This window comes from Rhineura floridana, chromosome 1, assembly GCF_030035675.1.
Source record: "Rhineura floridana isolate rRhiFlo1 chromosome 1, rRhiFlo1.hap2, whole genome shotgun sequence".
NCBI lineage: Eukaryota > Metazoa > Chordata > Lepidosauria > Squamata > Rhineuridae > Rhineura > Rhineura floridana.
In genome coordinates this window covers 48,228,428-48,250,424 of record NC_084480.1, presented here as the reverse complement: position 1 = coordinate 48,250,424, position 21,997 = coordinate 48,228,428, and the positions used below count along the sequence as shown (strand labels likewise).

Below are 21,997 nucleotides of genomic sequence, written 5' to 3'. Positions count from 1 at the left end.
AAGGCCATCAAGTCCAACCCCCTGCTCAATGCAGGAATCCAAATCAAAGCATTCCCAATAGATGGCTGTCCAGCTGCCTCTTGAATGCCTCCAGTGTCGAAGAGCCCACTACATCTCTAGGTAATTGGTTCCATTGTCGTATGGTTCTAAAAGTTAGGAAGTTTTTCCTGATGTCCAGTCGAAATCTGGCTTCCTGCAACTTGAGCACATTATTCCGTGTCCTGCACCCTGGGACGATTGAGAAGAGATCCCGGCCCTCCTCTGTGTGACAACCTTTCATGTACTTGAAGAGTGCTATCATATCTCCCCTCAGTCTTCTCTTCTCCAGGCTAAACATGCCCAGTTCTTTCAGTCTCTCCTCATAGGGCTTTGTTTCCAGTCCCCTGATCATCCTTGTTGCTCTCCTCTGAACCTGTTCCAGTCTGTCTGCATCCTTCTTGAAGTGCGGAGACCAGAACTGGATGCAGTACTCAAGATGAGGACTAACCAGTGCTGAATAGAGGGGAACTAATACTTCACACAATTTGGAGACTATACTTCTGTTAATGTAGCCTAATATAGCATTTGCCTTTTTTGCAGCCACATCGCACTGTTGGCTCATATTCAGTTTGTGATCAATGACAATTCCAAGATCCTTCTCACATGTTGTATTGCTGAGGCAAGTATCCCTCATCTTATAACTGTGCATTTGGTTTCTTTTTCCTAGGTGTAAAACTTTGCATTTATCCCCTGAATTTCATTCTGTATTTTTCAGCCCAATGCTCCAGCCTATCAAGGTCCCTTTGAATTTTGTTTTTGTCTTCTACAGTATTAGCTGTGCCCCACAATTTTGTATTATTGGCAAATTTCATAAGCATGCTCTGTACCTTTTCATCCAAGTGTTAATAAATATATTGAAGAGCACTGGGCCCCGGACCGAGCCCTGTGGTTCCCCACTCGTTACTTCCACCCAGTTTGAGAACCATTGATAAGCACTCTTTGAGTATGATTCCAGAGCCAGCTGTGGATCCACCTGATAGTTGTTCCATCCAGCCCACATTTAGCTAGTTTGCTAATCAGAATATCATGGGGCACTTTGTCAAAAGCTTTGCTGAAATCGAGATATATTATGCCCACAGCATTCCCACAGTCTACAAGGGAGGTTACCTGATCAAAAAATGAGATAAGATTAGTTTAGCAGGATCCATGTTGGCTCCTAGTAATCACTGTATTGTTTTTAAGGTGTTTACAGATTGACTGCTTTATAATCTGTTCCAGAGTTTTTCCAGGGATTGACGTTAGGCTGAGTGGTCTGTAGTTCCCTGGTTCCTCCTTTTTGCCCTTTTTGAAGATAGGGACAACATTAGCTCTCCTCATTCAAAGTGATTAGGTATTTCTTGACTGTTTGTCTATCAATCTCAAGTTCCAATTCTGTCCCTTCTACTTCATGTTTTCCGGGAGGGTCATAGACCCTTTTTTGGGAGAAGACTGAGCCAAAATAGGAATTGAGCACTTCTGCCTTTTCTTTGTCATTTGTTATCATTTTGCCATCCTCTTTGAGTAGCTGTGCTACCATTTCCTTTTTCTGTCTTTTACTATGGACGTACCCGAGGAAAGCTTTTTTGTTGCTTTTAGCATCTCTCGCTAACCTCAGCTTATTCTCATCTTTAGCCTTCCTGACACCATCCCTGCAATTCTGTGATACCTGCCTGTACTCTTCCTTTCTTTCCACTTCCTGTATGTGTCCTTTTTTGTTTTCAGGCCATCTCTAAGCTTTTTGTGAAGCCACATTGGCTTCTTCTGCTGTTTTCCCTCTTTTTTCCTTGTTGGAATTGCTTGCCATTGCGCTTTCAGAATTTCATTTTTTAGAAACTCCCACCCATCTTGGACTCCTTTTCTCATTAGGGTCACTTGCCATGGAACTGTACTTACAATTGTTCTGAGTTGGTTAAAATCAGCTTTCCTGAAGTCCAGGGTATAACAACAACAACAATAATAATACCATCTTTATTATTCTGCCTTCAGAGGGTTGGTCATGCATCAATGCAGTCCTCAGTCCAGAAGATTAACCATCCCTTTTGTACATCATCTGAACCAGATGCTCTAATGGCCTGACTCAGCAAAAGGCATCTTGCTATGTTCCTAAGAAATAGCCGTTTTGGAGAGACAGGCAGAGAGCTGCAAGTTGTCTGAACAGATGTGAAAGACACAGAATATCTGAAGTGTAGTAGTGGTTCTGCTGCCTTGTAAGACAGCCTTTAGTTATGCTGTCCTTGTAAATAAAAAACGTTTGTACAAAGCGTGAAGGGATGGGAAAAACTTCATTAGCTGATTTTCTGCTAATGTGTGCTATAACACACTCAGAAACTCTGCAGCCCTTCTAACAAGAAGTCCTACACTAGCAGGAAATAAATGGCCACTGCAACATAAGGAATAGTTGACTAGGTCAGAATGAGATTAGCACATCTGCAACATCTGTCTTGATTTAGAGAAGGAACCGAGAACACCAGCACTGTTCTGAGAACAATAGCCTGGGCTGACAAGGACTGTTTAGGAGCTCTGTGCAATGTTTATCTTGCTGCAGTAAACAATGGAGCCTGCAATTATACAAAAAGGTGCTCTAATTATCATTAAGCTATGACACTAAATTCCTTTTTTTCCTGAGTGATTTTGTCACTCACCCCCCAGAATTTCACACCTTTATACTGTACTATGCTGAGGTTTTGTACCTACAATAAATTCACTAATAGGCAAAAAAACCCTTGCAGTTTAAGAACGTACCTACTGCCAACAGGTATTTCTATCAAACTTTAAAAAGCAGGGAAATTGGGCAGCTATAGTGAATGTACCAGGGGAGCAGGACACCTGACCTCCTCTCTGAGACATTACACATTTGTCAAAATGCAAATTTGGGTTGCTCTTTCACAGTCCAATCCACTTCCTGTGTAGCTTGGAAGAATTTGGTAACATGTGCCTCTGAGCATATGGTGCGTGGTGGCAACACCTGCCACCTCCAAAGATGGAGAATTACATTTTTGTATGTTTGTTGGTGTTCTTACTTTGCTTCTTTCCTGTGTTACTAGTGTTTCTACAGGGAATCTAATCCAGAAATTTTTATTTCCCTCATTATTAATCCTAGAAACCTGTGTCAAATTTATTTTTATTATTTTCAAATCCTTTTTATTGGTCAGTGTCATATGATGGTGAAGACAGCCTTTTGTGTTTCAAATTGGAGGTTATGCTCTATTTCTTTTTTGGGTGCATTAACAGTTGAATCTGAAACTGCAGTTTGATGTAAAATCAGACTGATTACAATATGATGCTACTTAAGCAATGAATCTAGCTGTTGGAAAAACAAGGCCTACGCAAGATGCATGTTTTCAGCCTGCTATGCTTAAACTACTCCACTTAAGGAATGGTGGGCATGGTCAATTAAAAACATAGAGCACACCTAGAAATTTGCTAGAATATATTTCACCTCCCACTGTTTTATCCTGTGCAAACTGAGACCCTCTTCATGTTCATTTGAAACGATTCTACAGAACAGTCAGTGCCATTATTCCACAATTGTTTTGGGGAGCTTTTTTTTAGTGTTGCAAGGTATTGCTGTACTTCATATATTCACAGAAACAGAAGCAAAAGAAAATGATTTACAATAGGAAAATTCACTAAAATTGCAAAGTAAATCAAACATATTTAAAGTGACTATCTGAACTATATCAACTGTTTTAATACAGTTGCTTCCTCCCTGCTAAAACAAGATCAGCACAGCACATGTCTTATTTCTGTTCTTTCGGCTGATTGCAGGTGTTACCACCACACACCATATGCTCAGAGGCATGTTACCAAATTCTTCCAAGCCAAGGGGGAGGAGAGGAGATTGGCTGGGTGGGCGCTGGGCAGAGGGGAAGCCCCTTTCCTTTCCAAAAGGAAAACAGCATCATTCTTTTTCAGGGTTTCCCCCACCTTTTTATTCTACAGAAGGCACATGTAGCCTCCCACCCAAAATTAAACCAAAGCTGTCCCTGTTCATATCCACACCAGACCTTTATTTCCTTTTAGATAGTCATGGCTTCTCCCAAAGAATCCTGGGAAGTGTAGTTAGTGAAGGATGCTGAGAGCTGCTAGGAGGGGCCCTGTTCCACTCACAGAGCTTCAATCAGAACTCTCTATTCTCTTGTGTATCACCATAAAAACTTAGAGGATTGTTAAGCAAGCATTTCTGAGTTCAGGACTATAGGTTTTGTAAGGTTTTGTTTTGAAATGAGCTTATGGGAAGCATCAGAATGGCATGGGGGGTATTTTTGATTTAACATTGCGAAATGGAAAAAAAATCCATGCTGGCTATAGTACACACAAATACACACAAAAAAAAACTACCCAAAATTGCAGAGGAAAATGAAAAGCACTGTGGCATGCAGCTAAAATGAAAACTAACAAAACAATAAAAACAAGCACAATGACTGTGAATAACAGAATAAATATATTGAAAGGCCCAAGACGGGACCTGAAACAACAATATGTAACAATGCAAAATGCCGCCACAGTGAGTATGGAATATACAATGATGACAATGGAAAATGACACAATAATACAAAGATGACAGTTATTCTGGATTGCTAAACTGTTCCAGTACTTCTTCAGACATTCATAATACTCAAATTTCAGCTGCCAGCCTTGAGTTTTTCACAAATATCTCTACTGAAGAGAATGCAATATATGTAAGTTACCAATACTGTAGCTCATCCACTGTCTTCTTGTGAGGATGATATGCCCTCATGTAACATGTGACTTTTTTGGTGTGTATTTGTGGTTACATCAGGAACCCTCTCTTTTTTGTTGGCAGGGTATAGTATACAGCCACTCTTGTGGCTGTATGACCGAGCAATAAGATGATGGGAGCAGGAGAGAATCCACGTTTTAAAATATGCTTAACATCAGTCTAGTAGAGCAGGGAAAACTACACCATGAACCAATTCAGACTCTTGGTAGCTCCCTCTTTAGTGGTGTATTGGAGCAGGAAGAGGGGAAAGAGGATATCTGTGGGACTTCTTTCATAGCAGGAGTGATACCATCATCTGCCGGAGTGCCACTGTAACTGACGGACCTTCCTTCCTCTATCCAGATCCAGCAAGAGTTCAGCATGCATGGCATCTATTCTTTTAAATAAAAAAGTTAAAACATGTAACTTTTGATACCAACACTGACTATGGCACCCCTCTGGACGGGCTCTCCCAGTTGAGAATACAGTGATCCTTCTTGCAGAGATGTCCTAGTGGGAACCTCTGGGCATTTCTGCCATGTAGTCCTGCAAAGTTCCATTTTGTCATCCAAGCTTTTCAGTATCTATATCAACCTTCCCCCAGCCTGATGTTGTGGACTATAACTCCCATCAGCCCAAGCCAGCACAGCCAACGGTCAAGGATGACACAAGAATGCCTATTGCCAGTTTCTGCTGGTTTACTAGCCGCAGCTTTTCCTGGATAGGGATAGTCTGGTCACAATTATCCATGCCCTGGCAACCTCTGATTGGATTATTACAATGCATTGTGTGTGCCTTTGAAAAGTTTTAAAATTCAAATTGGCATAGAATACCACTACAAGAATTTTAATTGGGGCATCCCCTTTTGAAAGAGTTTAACTGGTTTTGAGTGTGCTTCTGGGTCATATTCAAAATGCTGGTGCTTGCTTTTAAAGCCCTAAACAGCTTAAGACTTTTACCTGTCATTCTAGCTGTGATGGGCCATGATCTATAAATGCCCTCTCAAGGGAGGCTCACTGAGTGCCAGGCAAAAAACCCGTGCTTTCCCCAAAGCTTTTAAAGTATTTTTCAGAGCAACCCTATATCTATCTACTCAGAAGTAGGACACTTCCGTTTCCGGCTGACGGCGTCGGGAGAGTTTTTCCTGCAGCTCCTGGTGTTTTGCCAACATATATTTTAACTACTTATATCTTTCCGACGTAAACTAAGAGTTTTCACGATAAATAAATGCTGCTTCATTCCTTTAATCTTTCATTATAACCGGCCGGAGAAACAAGCCGGGGTTAAGCGTTAATTAACCTGTGCTGTGGAAACTTCATAAACTATTTAAACAGCTAAACAGTCCAGAGTTATGTGCGATCCATTTTTCGCTCCGTCAAGTTAAGAATTATAGCCAGATAATGGTGTTAATGCTTGTCCTAGACAAGCTCTAGGATTTCCTCCTGTCTTTGAAAGCTGATCTACTCAGAAGTAAGTGCTATTGAGCTGGGGCTTCCTTAAGAGTGTGTAGGACTGTAGCCAAAAGTGTTTCTTCATACCGACTGCTTTTTTAAAATCCAGCTGTTATGTCATTTATTGTTTCTCAGTATTTTAGTTTTGTAAACGGCCTTGAAACTAAATGAAGAGTGAAGGGTGGTATATCAGTATTATAATTGACTAATTGGTTCATTTAACTCTCTCCTATTTAATTCAATGGGATTTTAAATTGCTTTGTTTTTTATTAGATCAGACTCTTTCTTCTCAAAGTATGGTCTTGCACAAATCAGAAAAAATGAACTCAGGAATTTCTGCTCCTTTGAAACAGACCTTACAGGGGAAGTGTATATGAAAACATGGCAGTCAGGAAGCTGGTGGATTGTTTTCAAAACAAAGCACTCCACAGTTTACATGCTCAGCCTAGGAAGGGAGAAGGAAACACACACACACAGCTAGAAGTACAAAAAGGGCAGGCATACCCAGTAGTATGGTGGCAAATTTAGAAGTGCAGGATCCTTTCATCATGGTCATAGCCCTGCCCCTCCCCCTTTTTTGGCTAAATGAGATCCTTGTTAATGCCTTCTCCCACAACAACAGACTTCCTTAGGAGCCAATAAGCATGAAAGGGGGGAGTGTTAGCTACTGAAAAGTCTTCTCAGTGGCTGACTCACCTCCTTTCACTCTGATTGTCTCCAATTAGCAGGAAAGGACTAGGAAGCATGTTAGAGAACTCTTCTCAGTGGCTAACACACTCCCCTTTCATACTGATTGGCTCATAGGAAGCTGGAGACACAGGGACCCTGCTCCCCAAAAAGTAAAGGGTCTAAGACCCCCTGAGACCCCGGACGACTGCACCCTAGATATAACCCACATCTTGAGAGAAAGAGACAAGACTTGGGTTTCTTTGGAAGGAATAGTGGGATATAAATGTAATAAATACATAAATAAATTTAAACATGAGGATTGTTGTTTTAATGTCTTACCGTTTTAATCCTGTAACCTGCTTTCTTTGTCCATGGACATAAAAGCTGGGCAGCAATACTAAAATCTAATCTAACACTTTAATCTATTATCTATACTGGGCTGAATCCTAACAATTACAAACATAGTTCCTCTTCCAAAAGAAAGCGTACCCATTCTCTTCTTCTCATTGCACCCCCAAAAGTTGTTCTTGAGGAATGGGGGGAATTCAGGAATGCCATGGAGGTTGCAATTGAAAGAAAGGGTCAGTGGAAATTAGATCCCCTACTTGAGTTCCTTTGGATTAAAGTCAGATTTTGAATGTTTGGGCCAAGCTTCCAGTTCTAAACATGAATCTTTGCAGTTAGCTTCACACAGGAGCAGCAGCCAGCAGAAGCTATCAGCCCCATGCAGCTTAGTTTCAGAAGTCTGTCCTCCACCATTTCATACAATTTAAAATAGTAATGAAAATAGTTTGCCATTCTGAGGGGTGTTGTTTTGAATCTGGAATGTTTGGAACTGAAACTCAGGAAGAGGATGTTGGAAGGTTAGAAACAGATAAGCATATAGTGCAGAGGAACAATGACTTAATGGAGGACTTTCCTAAAAATAAATTATCTATTTTCTGAGCCTTCAGTGTCAATTGTGCTTTCAAGGACTCCCCCCCCAAAAAAAATCTTGAATAGAAGAAAGAAGAGAGGTAGATTCTCGGGTTTGTGTTACTGAAGACTTAGCCATATCATTTATGCAGAAGTAATTTGCTCTTGAAGACACACCAACACATAAGTACAAATAATAATAATAATAATAATAATAAACTTTAATTTATAAGCCGCCTATCTGGCCGATGGCCACTCTAGGTGGCGAACAATAAAACACGATAAAATACAATAATAAATATAGTCAGTACAGTACAATACAAGTTTACAGTATGATAGATTTATCAACATTTTAGTTCAAGGCTGATTCACCTTAGAGGTCTCAAAGGTTACGAAGGCCTGATTAAAAAGCCAAGTCTTCAGGCCCCGGCGAAATATATCCAGGGAAGGGGCATGACGAAGATCTATTGGGAGGGAGTTCCAGATCGAGGGGGCCGCCACAGAAAAAGCTCTCGAGTCCTCACCAACCTAGCCACTTTAGTTGGTAGGACTGAGAGAAGGCCCTGCGTGGCAGATCTTGTAGGGCGGCTCAATTTGTGACGGTGGAGGCGCTCCATCAGATATACTGGGCCGACACCGTACAGGGCTTTAAAGGTTAATACCAACACCTTGAATTGAGCCCGGAAAGCAACTGGAAGCCAGTGTAGATTGTAGAGCACTGGAGTAATATGATCATAACGGCGGCTATTCGTAAGTAAACGAGCCGCCGTATTTTGTACCAGCTGTAATTTCCGGACTGTTTTCAAGGGTAACCCCACGTAGAGCGCATTGCAGTAATCTAAACGAGAGGTGACCAGAGCATGTACTACGAGTGGGAGCTGATGTACAGGAAGGTAGGGTTGCAGCCTTCGTATGAGACGCAATTGACCACAAGCTGCTCGGCACACCGATGAAACCTGGGCCTCCATAGTCAGCCCGGAGTCAAGGATCACCCCAAGACTGCGGACCTGGTCTTTCAGGGGTAATCTTACCCCATTAAGTATCAGGCCGATGTTTCCCAACCTTCTCTTGTCTCCAGTGCCAAGCTACTAATGCACAATAATGCACAGGAGATGCTACCTTTCATCAGACCCATCTTCATATTCAAATAATACACTGTAACATAGTTTAATAGATTTTCTCAAACCAAGAGGGAGACTTCTTCTTCAGTTTCTTTTACCTTCTATTTAACAACGATTTTATTCCAAAATCAAATAAAATAGCAGCAGAGAAAAGTAAACACTGGTGTTCCCTTTTCTTCTCCCTCACGCTAGGTGTATTTTATTTCCATTATAAGCAGAATTGTAATACAATTACCATTTTATGGGTATGCCTGAACATTCATTTTCTGTCTTAAGTTATCGTTTTGTTGGCAAAAGCTTCCAAAGCTTAATTTTACTTCATTGGACTATCCCAATTTTCCCCCATTTAGATGGATGCTTTGAAGCACTAAATGTTAGATTTGGTGGCTGTAATGAAAATTCACCATTAACCTCTGTGACACTCAGCTGGATTTTCTCCGAGGATGGCATCAGACATTATGGCAGGTAGAGCAGATGAAGAAGTGGTTCACACTTATGTTATTTAGGCTTCTGGATCCATTTCTAAAAAGGGAAACTTCTACATTGCCGAAATGTTTACAGTGGCTGCTGCTATGACATCCTCAAATGAATGAATGGCTGGCTGGCAGGTAGTCTGGCTGCCAATGTGGCTGTAAGTCACCTCAGCCCAAGTATTTCCTTGACTGAGTGAACTAATAGAGGTGGTACCTACTGGATCCCACTGAGAGTTACCTCCATGAATGTAACTCTCAGAGGCAACTAATAGAAAAATGCAAGGGAGGCAAGGACTGAATTATTATTTCACCTTCCATATATATATATATATATGTATATATTTTCAAGGTGATGTACAAAATTTAATAAAAACATCTCAAGTAATTAAAAGCAACACAACAAACAACAAAATGTGAATTTAAAAACATACAAAATGGATAGCCATGACAGAGACCTATTCATGGAGGATAAGGCTATCAATGGCTACTAGCCATGATGGCTGTGCTCTGCCAGTATAGTCAGAGGCATTATGCTTTCACCTTCTCTTGAGCAGTTCCAGGAAACTTTGCTGATTAATTTCTCAAAAAATCATGTTTGAACTAAAGTAAGAGTTGTTTTATGAGTAAGCTGGAGAGAGAGAGCAAATGAGATGATTTTTGAGAGGTACAGATATCTCCATTTAATCTAGTAGGATTATTTTTACACAATGGTATGATGTGGACCACTCTACATAAGGGCAAATAGGTGCAAATCATCCTGCTTACCTCTTCCAGTGTATATGCTTTGTGGACTATGTAGCAAATATCTACAAACTGAGATATTTGTACCTCTGTTCAAAACCAGATGCTCTATGCTTTGTGCTGATTCCCTCTGTTCTGGACTTCAGAAAGACACTCAATAGACAAAGCAATACCTTTTAGGAGATCAATCATTTTTTTAATTCAGTGATCCAATAAAGATTGTATTTTACCTGTTTTGCAAAAACAACATTGCTATAAGCACCCTGATATCTCTCTCTCTCAGGGAGAAGTCTGTGAACCTATATGGCCTTTCTCCCTCTCCATTTTCTTGTTGATCTGTTTGTGAAAAAGCTAGGTGCCACTTATCTTTGTCACCACTTGAAGGTAGGTTGCCAATTTTTTTTCAGGTAGGCTCATGGAAGCAGCTCAGTGGCAGACCAGTGCTTTGAGTGTAAAAAGTTCTTTATCTTCATGAGAAATTAAAGAGGGAGAATTAAATGTGCACATGCTAAATGTAAGTGTTATGTGGCTTGCTGAGATTGGATACATGGAGAGAATACATTTACCTCACCCCTCTTAGATTTTACCTGTAGATGCACACACAGAAATTATGATTAAGTTCTAACCTATTTGTATAGCAGAAGGAAGGTAAAGAGTGACCGTGCTAAGAGCAACATATAATTTGTTGCTCAAGAAATTAGCATCAGCATGTTCTTCTTCTGCACTGTATAGTTCCACTTTTTAAAAAAGGAACTAATACTGGCTTAGCATAACCAAGGGCTCACCCATATTATGAAAACTGTATTGACTTGACTTTTAAAACCTAACAGATAATAATCCTGAAACAAAATTATGGTGAAGAAAATGCACAGAGAGGCTTCACCCTAAAGGTAGAATTTGAATTCCAACCAGAGGACCAATTTATATCTTATTGCCCTTGGGCAAACCACCTCTCTCTTTAGTACACTTTTTAATCTTGAGGCAACACAGATTATACACATTTTTCTTAACATACACAGGCCCTTAGAGGGCTTAATTTCAAAGTGTTCACTAGGCCATGCCTTTTTTTAATCAATTGTCCTTAACATTCACATGTGTGACACTGATTTTATTCTCTGTGCTATAGATTTTGTTTCCTACTCATTTTATGTATATGCTTTAATTTGTATATAGATTTTCTTTTGAAAAAGTGTGGATGTTTTTAAAATATTCTTTACAAATAAGAATGAGAGGTTTGTAAGCAGAAGACTATAGATCATTGTTGTGAAAAATGGGAGTAACTTCATCTCTATTGCTCTGGTTTTTATAGATCAGATACTGCACCTGTATTGTAAGAAACATAATACAAGATTAATACAAGAAACATGTACAAACACAAACTTTGATGGAGGGAATATCATTTATGGGGGAGGGGTAAGGCATATGAGAGAGTTAAAATTGAGAGGGAAGAGTATATCTTTCAAAGAAAAAGTGAGAGGAGGAAAGAAGGAATCTGCTCAGTTTTGCAACCTTTGTCTGCATAAACACTCACATGAACTAGCAGAGAACCAACATGCCTGGAAAGAACTAAAAACCATTAAGCAAAATTAAAACAAATCCTAAAAACTCCTAACAAAATTTTCACAGGTTTGGCTAGGAAGTGTATCTTGTCATCAGTGATGTTCCATGTACTATCTAACAGATGCGCATAACAGTTGTACACTGTCTCACATGTAGAATCTCATTAGCAATGCTAGTGCTAGCAAGGAGAGAGAATTATATTTAAAAATCAATTGCAGCTTGCATGCTGGCATGACTTAGAGGGGAGATATCTGTATCCCCTACAACTGAAAAGTTACAGTTGCAACATCATCTCACAAAATAATTTGTACAAACTCTAGAAAAAAGTTAAAGGTGTCCCCGCACTTATAGTGCGAGTCGTTTCCGACTCTTAGGGTGACATCTTGCTACATTTACTAGGCAGACCGTATATATGGGGTGGGTTTGCCAGTTCCTTCCACGGCCTTTCTTTACTCCCCAGCGTATGCCGGGTACTCATTTTACCGACCATGGATGGATGGAAGGCTGAGTGGAGCTTGACCCCTTTTACCGGAGATTCGACTTCCTCCTTCTGTTGGAATCAAACTCTGGCCGTGAGCAGAGCTTCAGCTGCGTTACCGCCGCTTACCACTCTGCGCCACAGAGGATCTTCGTACAAACTCTAGGTGAGAATTATTATTGCACAGAGAAGATGTATACGGAAGTATATATACAAGTTGGTTCAAAGAGATACCCACTATAGGAACCTCACTGTTAGACTACAATTCAAACATTTACTATTCTGATTCTATGGTGTACAATTTCTTGGACCATCTTGTAGATCAGAATAGCTGCACGGGCACAGAAGGAACGTGAGAACCAGAAAAACACTATTCCAGAGCTACTCAGCCAGCGTGGAAAGACACAACAATATAAATAATAAAATCATCTATCAAAGGCATGGCATGTAACTTTAATTAACATGATCCTTGATTGTGCACTCTTGGCCTCCAGATGCATTCAGCTTTAACAGCACCGAGTGGATTTGGTAACATTTTACAATCACTTTGCATAGGAATAATCAAATGGCTGTACAAAGTGCAATGTAATGACTATACAAAGTTCAAGATAAAGTACTATTGTAAGCATGGAGAGTATAGGCATAATCATGAGTAGAATCTGACCTAGTCCTTTATGTGGGTTAAACCAGTGGTTCTCAAACTATACAGTGGGCGCCTCCTGGAGGGGATGAAATGAAGAGACATAAAGCTCATTCTGACCAACACCAGCCAAGACCTGAGTAGGTTGAATACCCCTAGTGGAGGACTGAGCTTCATTCAATTTGTGGGTTTTATTATTCTGTGCTGCTTCATCATCATAAACTGGTTTGGGAATAACTGTTGCTTTGTTTCAACCATGTTTCCCTGCTTATTTTTTTGGTGGGAGGGGAGTCAGAGCTGTCCTCTTCTTTTTTTCTTCTAATGTTAATGGATTAGTACCCTCTGTCTATAGGTCCTTGCATGCAGTTTGTATGCACGTGATAACATACAAGAATACTCTGTGTTGGTCTAGGGTTTTGGGATGCTGGTGACAGAAGGTAAAGTAAATGTGTAAGGGGATGCCAAGTTCAAAAATATTGAGAACCACTGGATTAAGCCAGCAAGAATCAGGTTCTTTGGTCTTTTAAGCACTGCCGGGTGCATCTCACTTTCAATGTCCCACCTCTGCTCCAAGGATGCTCCAGGGACAGCTGCTCACCTAATACACCTATTCTTTAATTGCACATAAAGAGAGTTGCATCTGATGAGTGATATGGCTCAATCCAGCAATTTAATATTTTAAAAGTTGCAAAAGTCAAATATTGTTGTTGTTATATGCCTTCAATGCTATATTGTTATGAGACATCTGTAAGCGTCCTATGCATAAAAAGTTTTTCAGAAGATAAGCCAACCCATTCCTTCTGCTGATCTGCAAGTTTTTCTGCCAAACATTTTATTAAAACTGGATCCACTTTTGAGTCAACTTTATTGGCAAACCAGTGTCCATAGCTGATAAGCCATTTCAGTTCTGCAGCTCCATAGATGCACACACTGCGGAGATGAGTACCAGTACAGGGAGGATAGAGATGGTCCTCAAGGTAGTTCCATTTTACTAAACGAGTTTTGCTCTGAAGATCTGTGATATCCTGAGCTGTCCTTGAAACTTGTCCAGGTGTTCCAGGAACACGAACAAGGGTTGCCCAGAAATGTTCATCAGGTGAGTAAGTGTCCTTTGACCATTCAAAAAAATCTTGAGCAATGGAACTTTCGAGGACATATTCTACAAACGCTCGACATAACACAAAATAGGCACTGCCTACAAAAACTTCAATATTGTGGGGTGGCCGGTCCTTAGAGACATTAGTCTTCACAGGCATCTTCATGTATTCATAAGGACTTTTCTGAAGTTCATAGTGATAGGTAAATCTTTCCTTTTTACTGCTGCTTGGTTTGACAGTCTCCAGCATGTTTCCTCCATTTAATTTCTTAAGTTCAGATACCAGCTCGAAGTTTGATCTCAGAGGAAAATCTTGGCCGCATAAATTGATTACATACTTCCATGGAATGGAGGACTTAAGCAAATCATTTAAGCAATTCAAATCTGCTTGGAGCCTTGAAATAGAGGCATATTCCACCACTTCCAATTTGGATGCAATGAAAATATTGGGGAAACATTTGGCTAGATTATCCAAAGCATTCTTGAAAGTGCTAGATGACTTTTTGTCATAATGGATACAGTAAACATTTTGATGGCTGTATATCGTATGGATCAGCCTCTCAACCATTATGGCATCTTTGTGAACAACCAGAGAATAAGCTATTGGAAATTTTTCCTCTTTCACAGAAAGAGGTTTTAGGTGATATCTTCTAATTGCACGGTATACCTGACAGTCACTAGTCATTGTTACAACATCTTCATCATCTAAATCAATAATAGATTTTTTCTTTATCTCTAAAGACTTTCCAATCTCCACAGGTTCCTGGTTGTATATGAAGGAACAGTTAATATCATACTGGGTATCTTTTCTGGAAAAAGTATACCTGTTTTTCACAAATGGTGATGTGCTTAACAAGGGTTCTACTAAGTAAATATCTTTGTGAGGAAAAAACAGTTGCTCAACTTTGAGAAGTTTCAGAAGCAAGAGCAGCCACACTGTTAAAAATAGGATCAAGAGATTCCGGCGTGTTGGATAATTATAAGAGCACTTATGTTTCTTCATTCTGCAAAAAGAAAGGGATACAGCCAGGAATGGCAAATTAAAGACAATTCTATACTTTTCACATATGAGAAAATGCTGCCAAGACTGCAGCTTTAATGATAACAGGTTAATGGGATGCTTCTACGTTTCCATATAGTTATCTCAAACCATCACCAACAAAATAAGATAACATTAACTTTATGCCAAACTTTGTTTCCTCGATCCAAAGTCTGAACATTTCCTTCTACAGCCTGAAGTAAATGAAACAAAGTATGAGTTGTCAAAATTACTGTTGGGGTTACTATTTTAAACTAGTGAAATATCCATTGATTTGACAGACAGAATAAAAAACCAGGCTGTCCTCAGTGTAGGAGACAGACACCCTCCATCCCCCAGTGTGCCCTGCTCCTCTTAGTGATGAAAAAGCAGTGTTACACCTGACAGTGAGCCTCCTATCAACAGTGATCCTGGTGCTACTACATGTCATGGCCCCGTCAGAGGACTCATTAGACAAGGATGACTCGGGAGTAACAGCAGCAGACCCAGAAGCAGCAGACCCAGAAGCAGCAGACCCAGAAGCAGCAGACCCAGAAGCAGCAGACCCAGAAGCAGCAGACCCAGAAGGAGAAATGGAGGAAACTGAGAACCCAGCTCCTTCTCCCCCTCAGCTGCAGAGCACCCCAGACACAGCTGAAGACCTTCAGCCAGATGCAGAGAGTGAACAGGATACTCCCCCCTCACCTGCAGAACGTAGACAACAGAAGGTCAGGCAGAAGAGGGGCAGGCCTGTCCACTTAAGGCCAAAAGGCTGATGGCTCACACATGCTGACAAACCTGCTCCTTAAAAGTCAAACCTTGGCTTCAGCTTGTTGCTGACTACAACGTCAGGCGTGTCTTCCTATCCCCTGAACCTTGACTTGGACTGATCTCTCGGCAAACTAGACCCGGACCTTCACTAATGTCTCTTCTGGATTTCTGGCTTGGCACGTAAGCTTTGAACGGCCTCTGCCCTTATCTTGCTTCCTCCCTGCTAGCCTGGCAGATTTATAGCCAAGCTGCCAGCTGAGGACTTACGGCCTGGCAATTACCAAGGAATCTCCAGCCCTGCCTGCACCCCCACCGACACTGCTGTCTCAGTGAAGAGCTGACACTACAGAACAAGCAAGAAAAAAGATGGGATTTGGCATTATGCATAGTGGCTGAATGTTACAGTTAAAATATACCACTTTGGGGAAACATCTATATAGCTAACAAAGGATTTTGCTGGTGCACTGGATTCTATGAATAAAACTTCAAAAGACATTAGACCAGCTCTTCACAAAGAATAATTATGAATAGTAAAAATCCATATAAGGGCAATATCTCTATTAGGCCAACAAAAATGGTCTTTATTTATTTATTAAATTTATACCCTGCCTTATCGTCAAAAGACCTTCAAGGCAGCTTACAAAAACACGAATATAACACATCATAATACATCATTACAATAATGCAATTCTCAAAATTAAATAACAAATAACATTATTAAGAGAAAAGAAAAAACATGTAAATGTTTCTCCTCCACAAGAGGCAGCCTGAAACCTGCATATCACCTAAAAGAGCACCTCATTTGAATGTCTGCTACCTCCTTCCACACTCCATCTGATGACTCTTATTAGATGTAGACGCAACAGCCAACTCCCCCCACCTGCCAACTTGTATTGTTTATCATATTGTCTGATGAAGAGTTCTAGAGAACGTGAAAGCTTGCCTGCTATTTTGTGAGTTTTTGATTGTCCCAATAAAGATGCTCTAATATGGATTTTTGGCATTTTTCTTTGGGGCCAATATGGCCCCCTTTACTTTTTTTATATAAATTAGAGATGGGGAACCTGTGGCCCTCCAGGTGATGTTGGGCTCCATCAACCATAGACAACATGGTCAGTGGTTGGGGATGATGGGAGTTGTAGTCCAACAACATCTGGAAGGCTACAGGTTCCCATCCCTGGCAAAATACCCAGTACATTTTTATTGCTGTATACCAAGGGTAGCCAGCATGGTGCCCTCCAGATGTATCAGACTACAACTCATCCTTGACCATTGTTCATGTTGAGCAGGTCTGATGGAAGCTGTAATCCAAAACAACTGGAGGGCTATCCCTTTGTGGGTGGGGTTTGTTATAGCATTTTAAAGCACTGATATTTTGACTATCACTGTCTTTCTATACAATTTTGGTCTAGGATTACTTTTCTTCCCCATTTCCTTAAAAGTAAGAACTTTCTCTCTTTGTGTGTGTGTGCTAACAGGTATTTTATCTGAGGGGCTGTTGAGAAACATCACAGCATAAACCATAAATAATTTGTACAAACAGTGATGTGGAATGACAGGTGAATACTAACCACAAAGTTGTGCCAATACTTCAGCTTCATAAAGTGGGGAGGAGGAGAAAGAACAATGGATGTTTTTAAAACAACTGTGCTCTAGTTCTGTTCTTATAAAAAAAGGGGATGTAATGATCCACACCCAACTATTTGCTTTTAGTAGCAACATTTCCAGGAAACATTTATTATTAAGTAAAATACAGAGAGGAACCCACACCTTGGTGTAGTTTCCCTCTGCCTTTAAATGAAACTCTTCATATACGCTGAAGCCTCCAGCATTCCCTTACTCATGAGGAGTCCTCTCACTTAAAGTGCCTGGGCATGCAGTCAGCAGCAAGGGAAATACCAGGCAGCTGGGCTAGCTCCTCACACATTTCTTGAAAGAGACAGTTCAGCAACACACTGTCAGCAGAGGAAACACAGAAATTGGCAATACAATGCCTTGTTCAGCAAATACTGTACAGAGGAAGCATTGTACACTCTTATTATGCAAAACCTGTTACAAGTTGAGCTTTGAGCTCAAACAAACTGATGAATACATAAACGGTGAACCAAGATAATTTCTGAATAGCTCTGGAATAAGTGTTGGATATAGCCACATCTTTGGTTGTACACTAAGTTGTCCTAGCAGGCCATTTCACTGTATAAATCCCAGAAGCCTAAATTTAACTACGTGGCAACATATTCTAAAAACAACACCATCTTTAGACATCCTGGTTTACTGAAAAACCCGAGTGATTTAGCATCAGTTTTTCCAAAGTAGCATCAAGGTTTTCCATGATGCATGAGACCATGTGTCTCTAAATACACAATCTCAAATCTGTCGCAGAATGAGGATCTACGCTGTTCTTGATCCTACGGCTACTTAACACTTGGACCTTCCAATAAGGCAGCCTTTCCCAACCAGGGTGCCTCCAGATGTTGTTGGACCACAACTCCCATCAGACTCAGCCAGCATTGCCAATGGTCAGGAAAGATGGGAATTGTGGTCCAACAACACCTGGAGGCACACTGGTTGGGAAAGGCTGCAATAAGAAGAGGAAGATTATATTCTGTAAGATCTGGGGGTTTGTGATAATTTGCTTTCAGGGAAAATACTTGACAGCAAAAATGGACAGGCACCCTTTACCTAGATATTTGCACCTCAAAATGTTAAAGCCACAGCTTGGAGGCAACACAGTTAAAAACCAAGTGCTGTTTAAGCCTTTTTTCAAGCTCAAGTACAGCAGGTGATATGTAAGTTAAACTATGAGATGCGCATGTTGTGAAGGAGCTGCACTATGACTTAAACATTACTTTTCTGTGTGCCTATTTATGTATTCCAGAGTACCAGAACGCAGATGCAGAAATTGGCTGGGAACAGATTCAAGAAAAAGCTGCCTTAGATGGAACTATTGCCAGAAGATACATAATTTATCTCTATACTCACCTGTTGCTAAATTAGATGATGCTGACAGGTACCAGGGACAGGTTCTTTTTAGTACTGACCCCTCTCCTGTAAACTCCATGTGTCCCTTTCTCTTGTGACCCTCAAGCAACCTCTGAAGAAGTTTTTGTCCAAAACTTTTTAATTAATCTTACTTTTGGTCCCTTATTTTTGTATGTGTGTTTAAAAATATGTTTGTTCAAACATTTTTATTGTAAGCTCTCTTGTGAAGGTTTGCCATAAAAGGCAGGTAGAAATATATGAAATAAACATGATTTTTAAAAGGCCTTTTAAACAAAACAAAAATTGCCCAGGCTTTCCAGCAAGATGGTTTTAATTGCTGTTGTACACTTCTGTTGCATCTTACTGATCTGCAGTGTTCTGCTGCTTTTTGTGTTTTTTTAGTATTATTTTTATTTATTTTCTTATTTTAGTATGTGAGTCACCCTGGGACTTTTACCCTGAAGGGTAGAATATAAAAATGCTGACTAGATAAAATAAAAAATGAAGCACAAAGAAGGAAGATAAGGGTGGCATTTCATGAGAGAAAATAATTGCAAAGATATTAAAAGAAAACATAGTATTTTAACACAATGTCATAGTATTTATTATTATTAGTAGTAGTAGTAGTAGTAGTAGCAGTAGTAGTAGTACACTACTGGATATTTTGTGACCAAATATATACAAGAATCTGACATCCTTGTAAATCTTCACTTTCACATTTCTAGCTATTTTGAAAATGCTTCTCTTTTGTAAGTATATTTATAAACTAAAAAGGTCTTAAAACAGCACAGCACTATTAGTGAACATGGTACATTACCCAGTTACATAGTAAAAAATGAATATTTTATTTATTTATTTAACAAAATTTATATACTGCTTGAATGTAAAAACTTCTAAACGATTTACAAAAAATATTTTTAAAAAATCAGTAAAACAGTTGAAACCAAATAATTAAAAATATATCTAAAACAATTAAACAGCTACTAACTAAAGAGATTTAAAACAGATCAACATCTACGCGTCTGGATAAATAGATAGGTTCCTGTCTTTAGAAAGCTTACAATCCAAAACAGACAGTCATTTTTAGTTTCTAACAACAGGTTGGCACAAAGAGTCAATGTGCTATCCACCCATATATTTTAGGGGCTGTGCTACTGCCTTGATATTCTACCCACAGCTGTAAGTGTATTTTTTCCCCAATCAGCACAGATTATGTAAGTCCAGTTGGGTGGATTAGTTATTTTTTTGTTGGCCTCCCATGTACAAGGAAATGGTACAGCCATTTTTTACTTTTCCAAATTACTACATCAGGTTCCCATTTCTGACTGGGTAAACTGGATAGCCATTCTGTGGTAAGTCACATGAGGCTTGAGACCACAACTTTCAAAACTGCAAGCCCTATTCAGTTGTTCATCTTCTTCAATTAAAACAACATGTGAATGAGCAGAGCAGGGATGAGCAAGTCATTTCCACCTTCTGCCACTGTCCTTGTCACCTGACACAAGTTGAACTGTGATCATCTGCAGCTGGGAGCCTGCTCTATTCATGTCAGCTTCTAGCACAATTTAGAACCTGGAAAATCAGAGCTCTACATCACACATGGAGCCTATAGCAGATGTTGAGTTAACTGTGTGTGAGCCTACACACAGTTTGGAGAAAGTGGATAATTTATTTCTCCCTCTCTCATAATACTAGAATTTGGGGGTATCCAATGAAGCTGAATGTTGGTAGATTCAGGACAGACACATCACATGGTTAAACTATGGAATTCACTACCACAAATATAATGTTGGCCACCAGCTTGGACAGATCTAAAAGGGGATTAGGTAAATTCATGCAGAAGAAGGCTATCAATGACTACTAGGCATAGTGGCTATGTCCGACTTCCGCTGTTCAAGGCAGTATGCCTCAATACCAGTTGCTGGGAATCATAAGTGGGAAAGAGGGTGTTGCACTCTGGTGCTGCTTGTGAGCTTCCCATTGGCATCTGGGTGGCCACTGTTAGAACAGGATGCTTGACTAGATAGGCTTTAGACTGAACCAGCAGGACTCTTCTTACATTCTCCTCACTGAAAGTTGCCTCTCAACTTGTGGATGGTGACAGGACAGAGCTGGGTAGTGGGGTAGTGCACTGGTTACCCCTTACTTGTTATTAAGCCCAGAAGATGGATATGTAAACAGGGCTAGAGTCACATGGAAATTAAGCTCATCATTTTCCTAAGAAAAACATATACTTTGGATTCCTATTCAAGTTATAATCAATCCTCATTTATTTAAATGCTTGGGTGTCTTTTTATTTCTTTGTCCTCATAACAGTGCTGTGATGTAGGTTGCTGTTACTGAAATCACAAATCCTTATCCAATATTGTCTTCCACACTTACAACACAATCCTATACATGTCAACTCAGAAGTAAGTCCCACTGAATTCAATAAGGCTTATTTCCAGGTGAATGAACACAGGATTGCAGCCTTAAGAGTGCAATCATATGCTCATCTACTAATGGGCTTATTCTGAGTAGATATACAGTGTCTTGCAAAAGTAATCAGACCCCTGACCAATGCTCTCCTATTACTAAATTACAAATGGTACATTGTAATTTCGTTCTGTATGATATTTTATTTTGAAACACTGAAATGCAAAATCAATTATTGTAAGGTGACATTGGTTTTAAGTCTAGCAATGTTTGTAAGAAACATAAAAAAAATGAAAAAGTATTGCGTAGGTATTCAGCCCCTGTGCCATGGAAGTTCCCAGTTTACACTGATTAAAGAAATTGCCCCATTGAGGACACAATTACCTTACCATTGGCCTCCACCTGTGAAACATTACAGGTGCTGTCAGGATAAAAATACCACTGTTGAAGATCATTCATCAGGCTGTGGATCTGAAGGAAAATGAAGACCAAAGAGCATTCTACAGAAGTGAGAGACAATGTAATACAAATGCATAGATTAGGAAAAGGGTACAAAATAATATCCAAGTGTTTGGTTATCCCAGTGAGCACAGTTGAATCAATAATCAATAAGTGGAAGCTGCATCACACCACCCAGGCACTGTGAAGAAAAGGTAGTCCCTCAAAACTCAGTGCTCAAACAAAAAGGAGACTTGTGAGAGAAGCCACAGAGAGGCCAACAATCACTTTGAAGGAGCTACAGAGTTTAGCAGCTGCGAGTGCAATAATGGTGCCCCTGGCAACCATATCAAGAACTCTGCATAACACTGGCCTGTATGGGAGGGCAGCAAGAAAGAAGCCATTACTCAAAAAGTGCCATCTGAAAGCACCTCTGGAGTTTGCCGAGCATGAGAGTGCCCCAGCTGCAATGTGGGAAAAGATTTTGT

General features: G+C 40.1%; 1 protein-coding gene and 1 long non-coding RNA gene across 3 annotated transcripts in view; one reads left to right on the top strand and one right to left on the bottom strand.

The window, feature by feature from the left end:
* The first annotated feature begins 5,880 nt into the window (after window positions 1–5,880).
* On the top strand, window positions 5,881–19,194 carry LOC133381575 (uncharacterized). Its single transcript, XR_009761698.1, has 3 exons — window positions 5,881–6,211; window positions 12,132–12,315; window positions 18,553–19,194. It is a non-coding gene; the product is annotated as an uncharacterized LOC133381575 (long non-coding RNA).
* Window positions 12,582–21,997, bottom strand: part of GCNT4 (glucosaminyl (N-acetyl) transferase 4) — a 28,563-nt gene continuing 19,147 nt past the window's right edge. For both annotated transcript variants that reach the window (XM_061620858.1, XM_061620847.1), the window contains exon 3: window positions 12,582–14,889. In XM_061620858.1, the coding sequence (XP_061476842.1) occupies window positions 13,524–14,888 (1,365 nt within the window). In that variant the 5' untranslated portion in view covers window position 14,889 and the 3' untranslated portion in view covers window positions 12,582–13,523. The remainder of the gene's footprint in view (window positions 14,890–21,997) is intronic.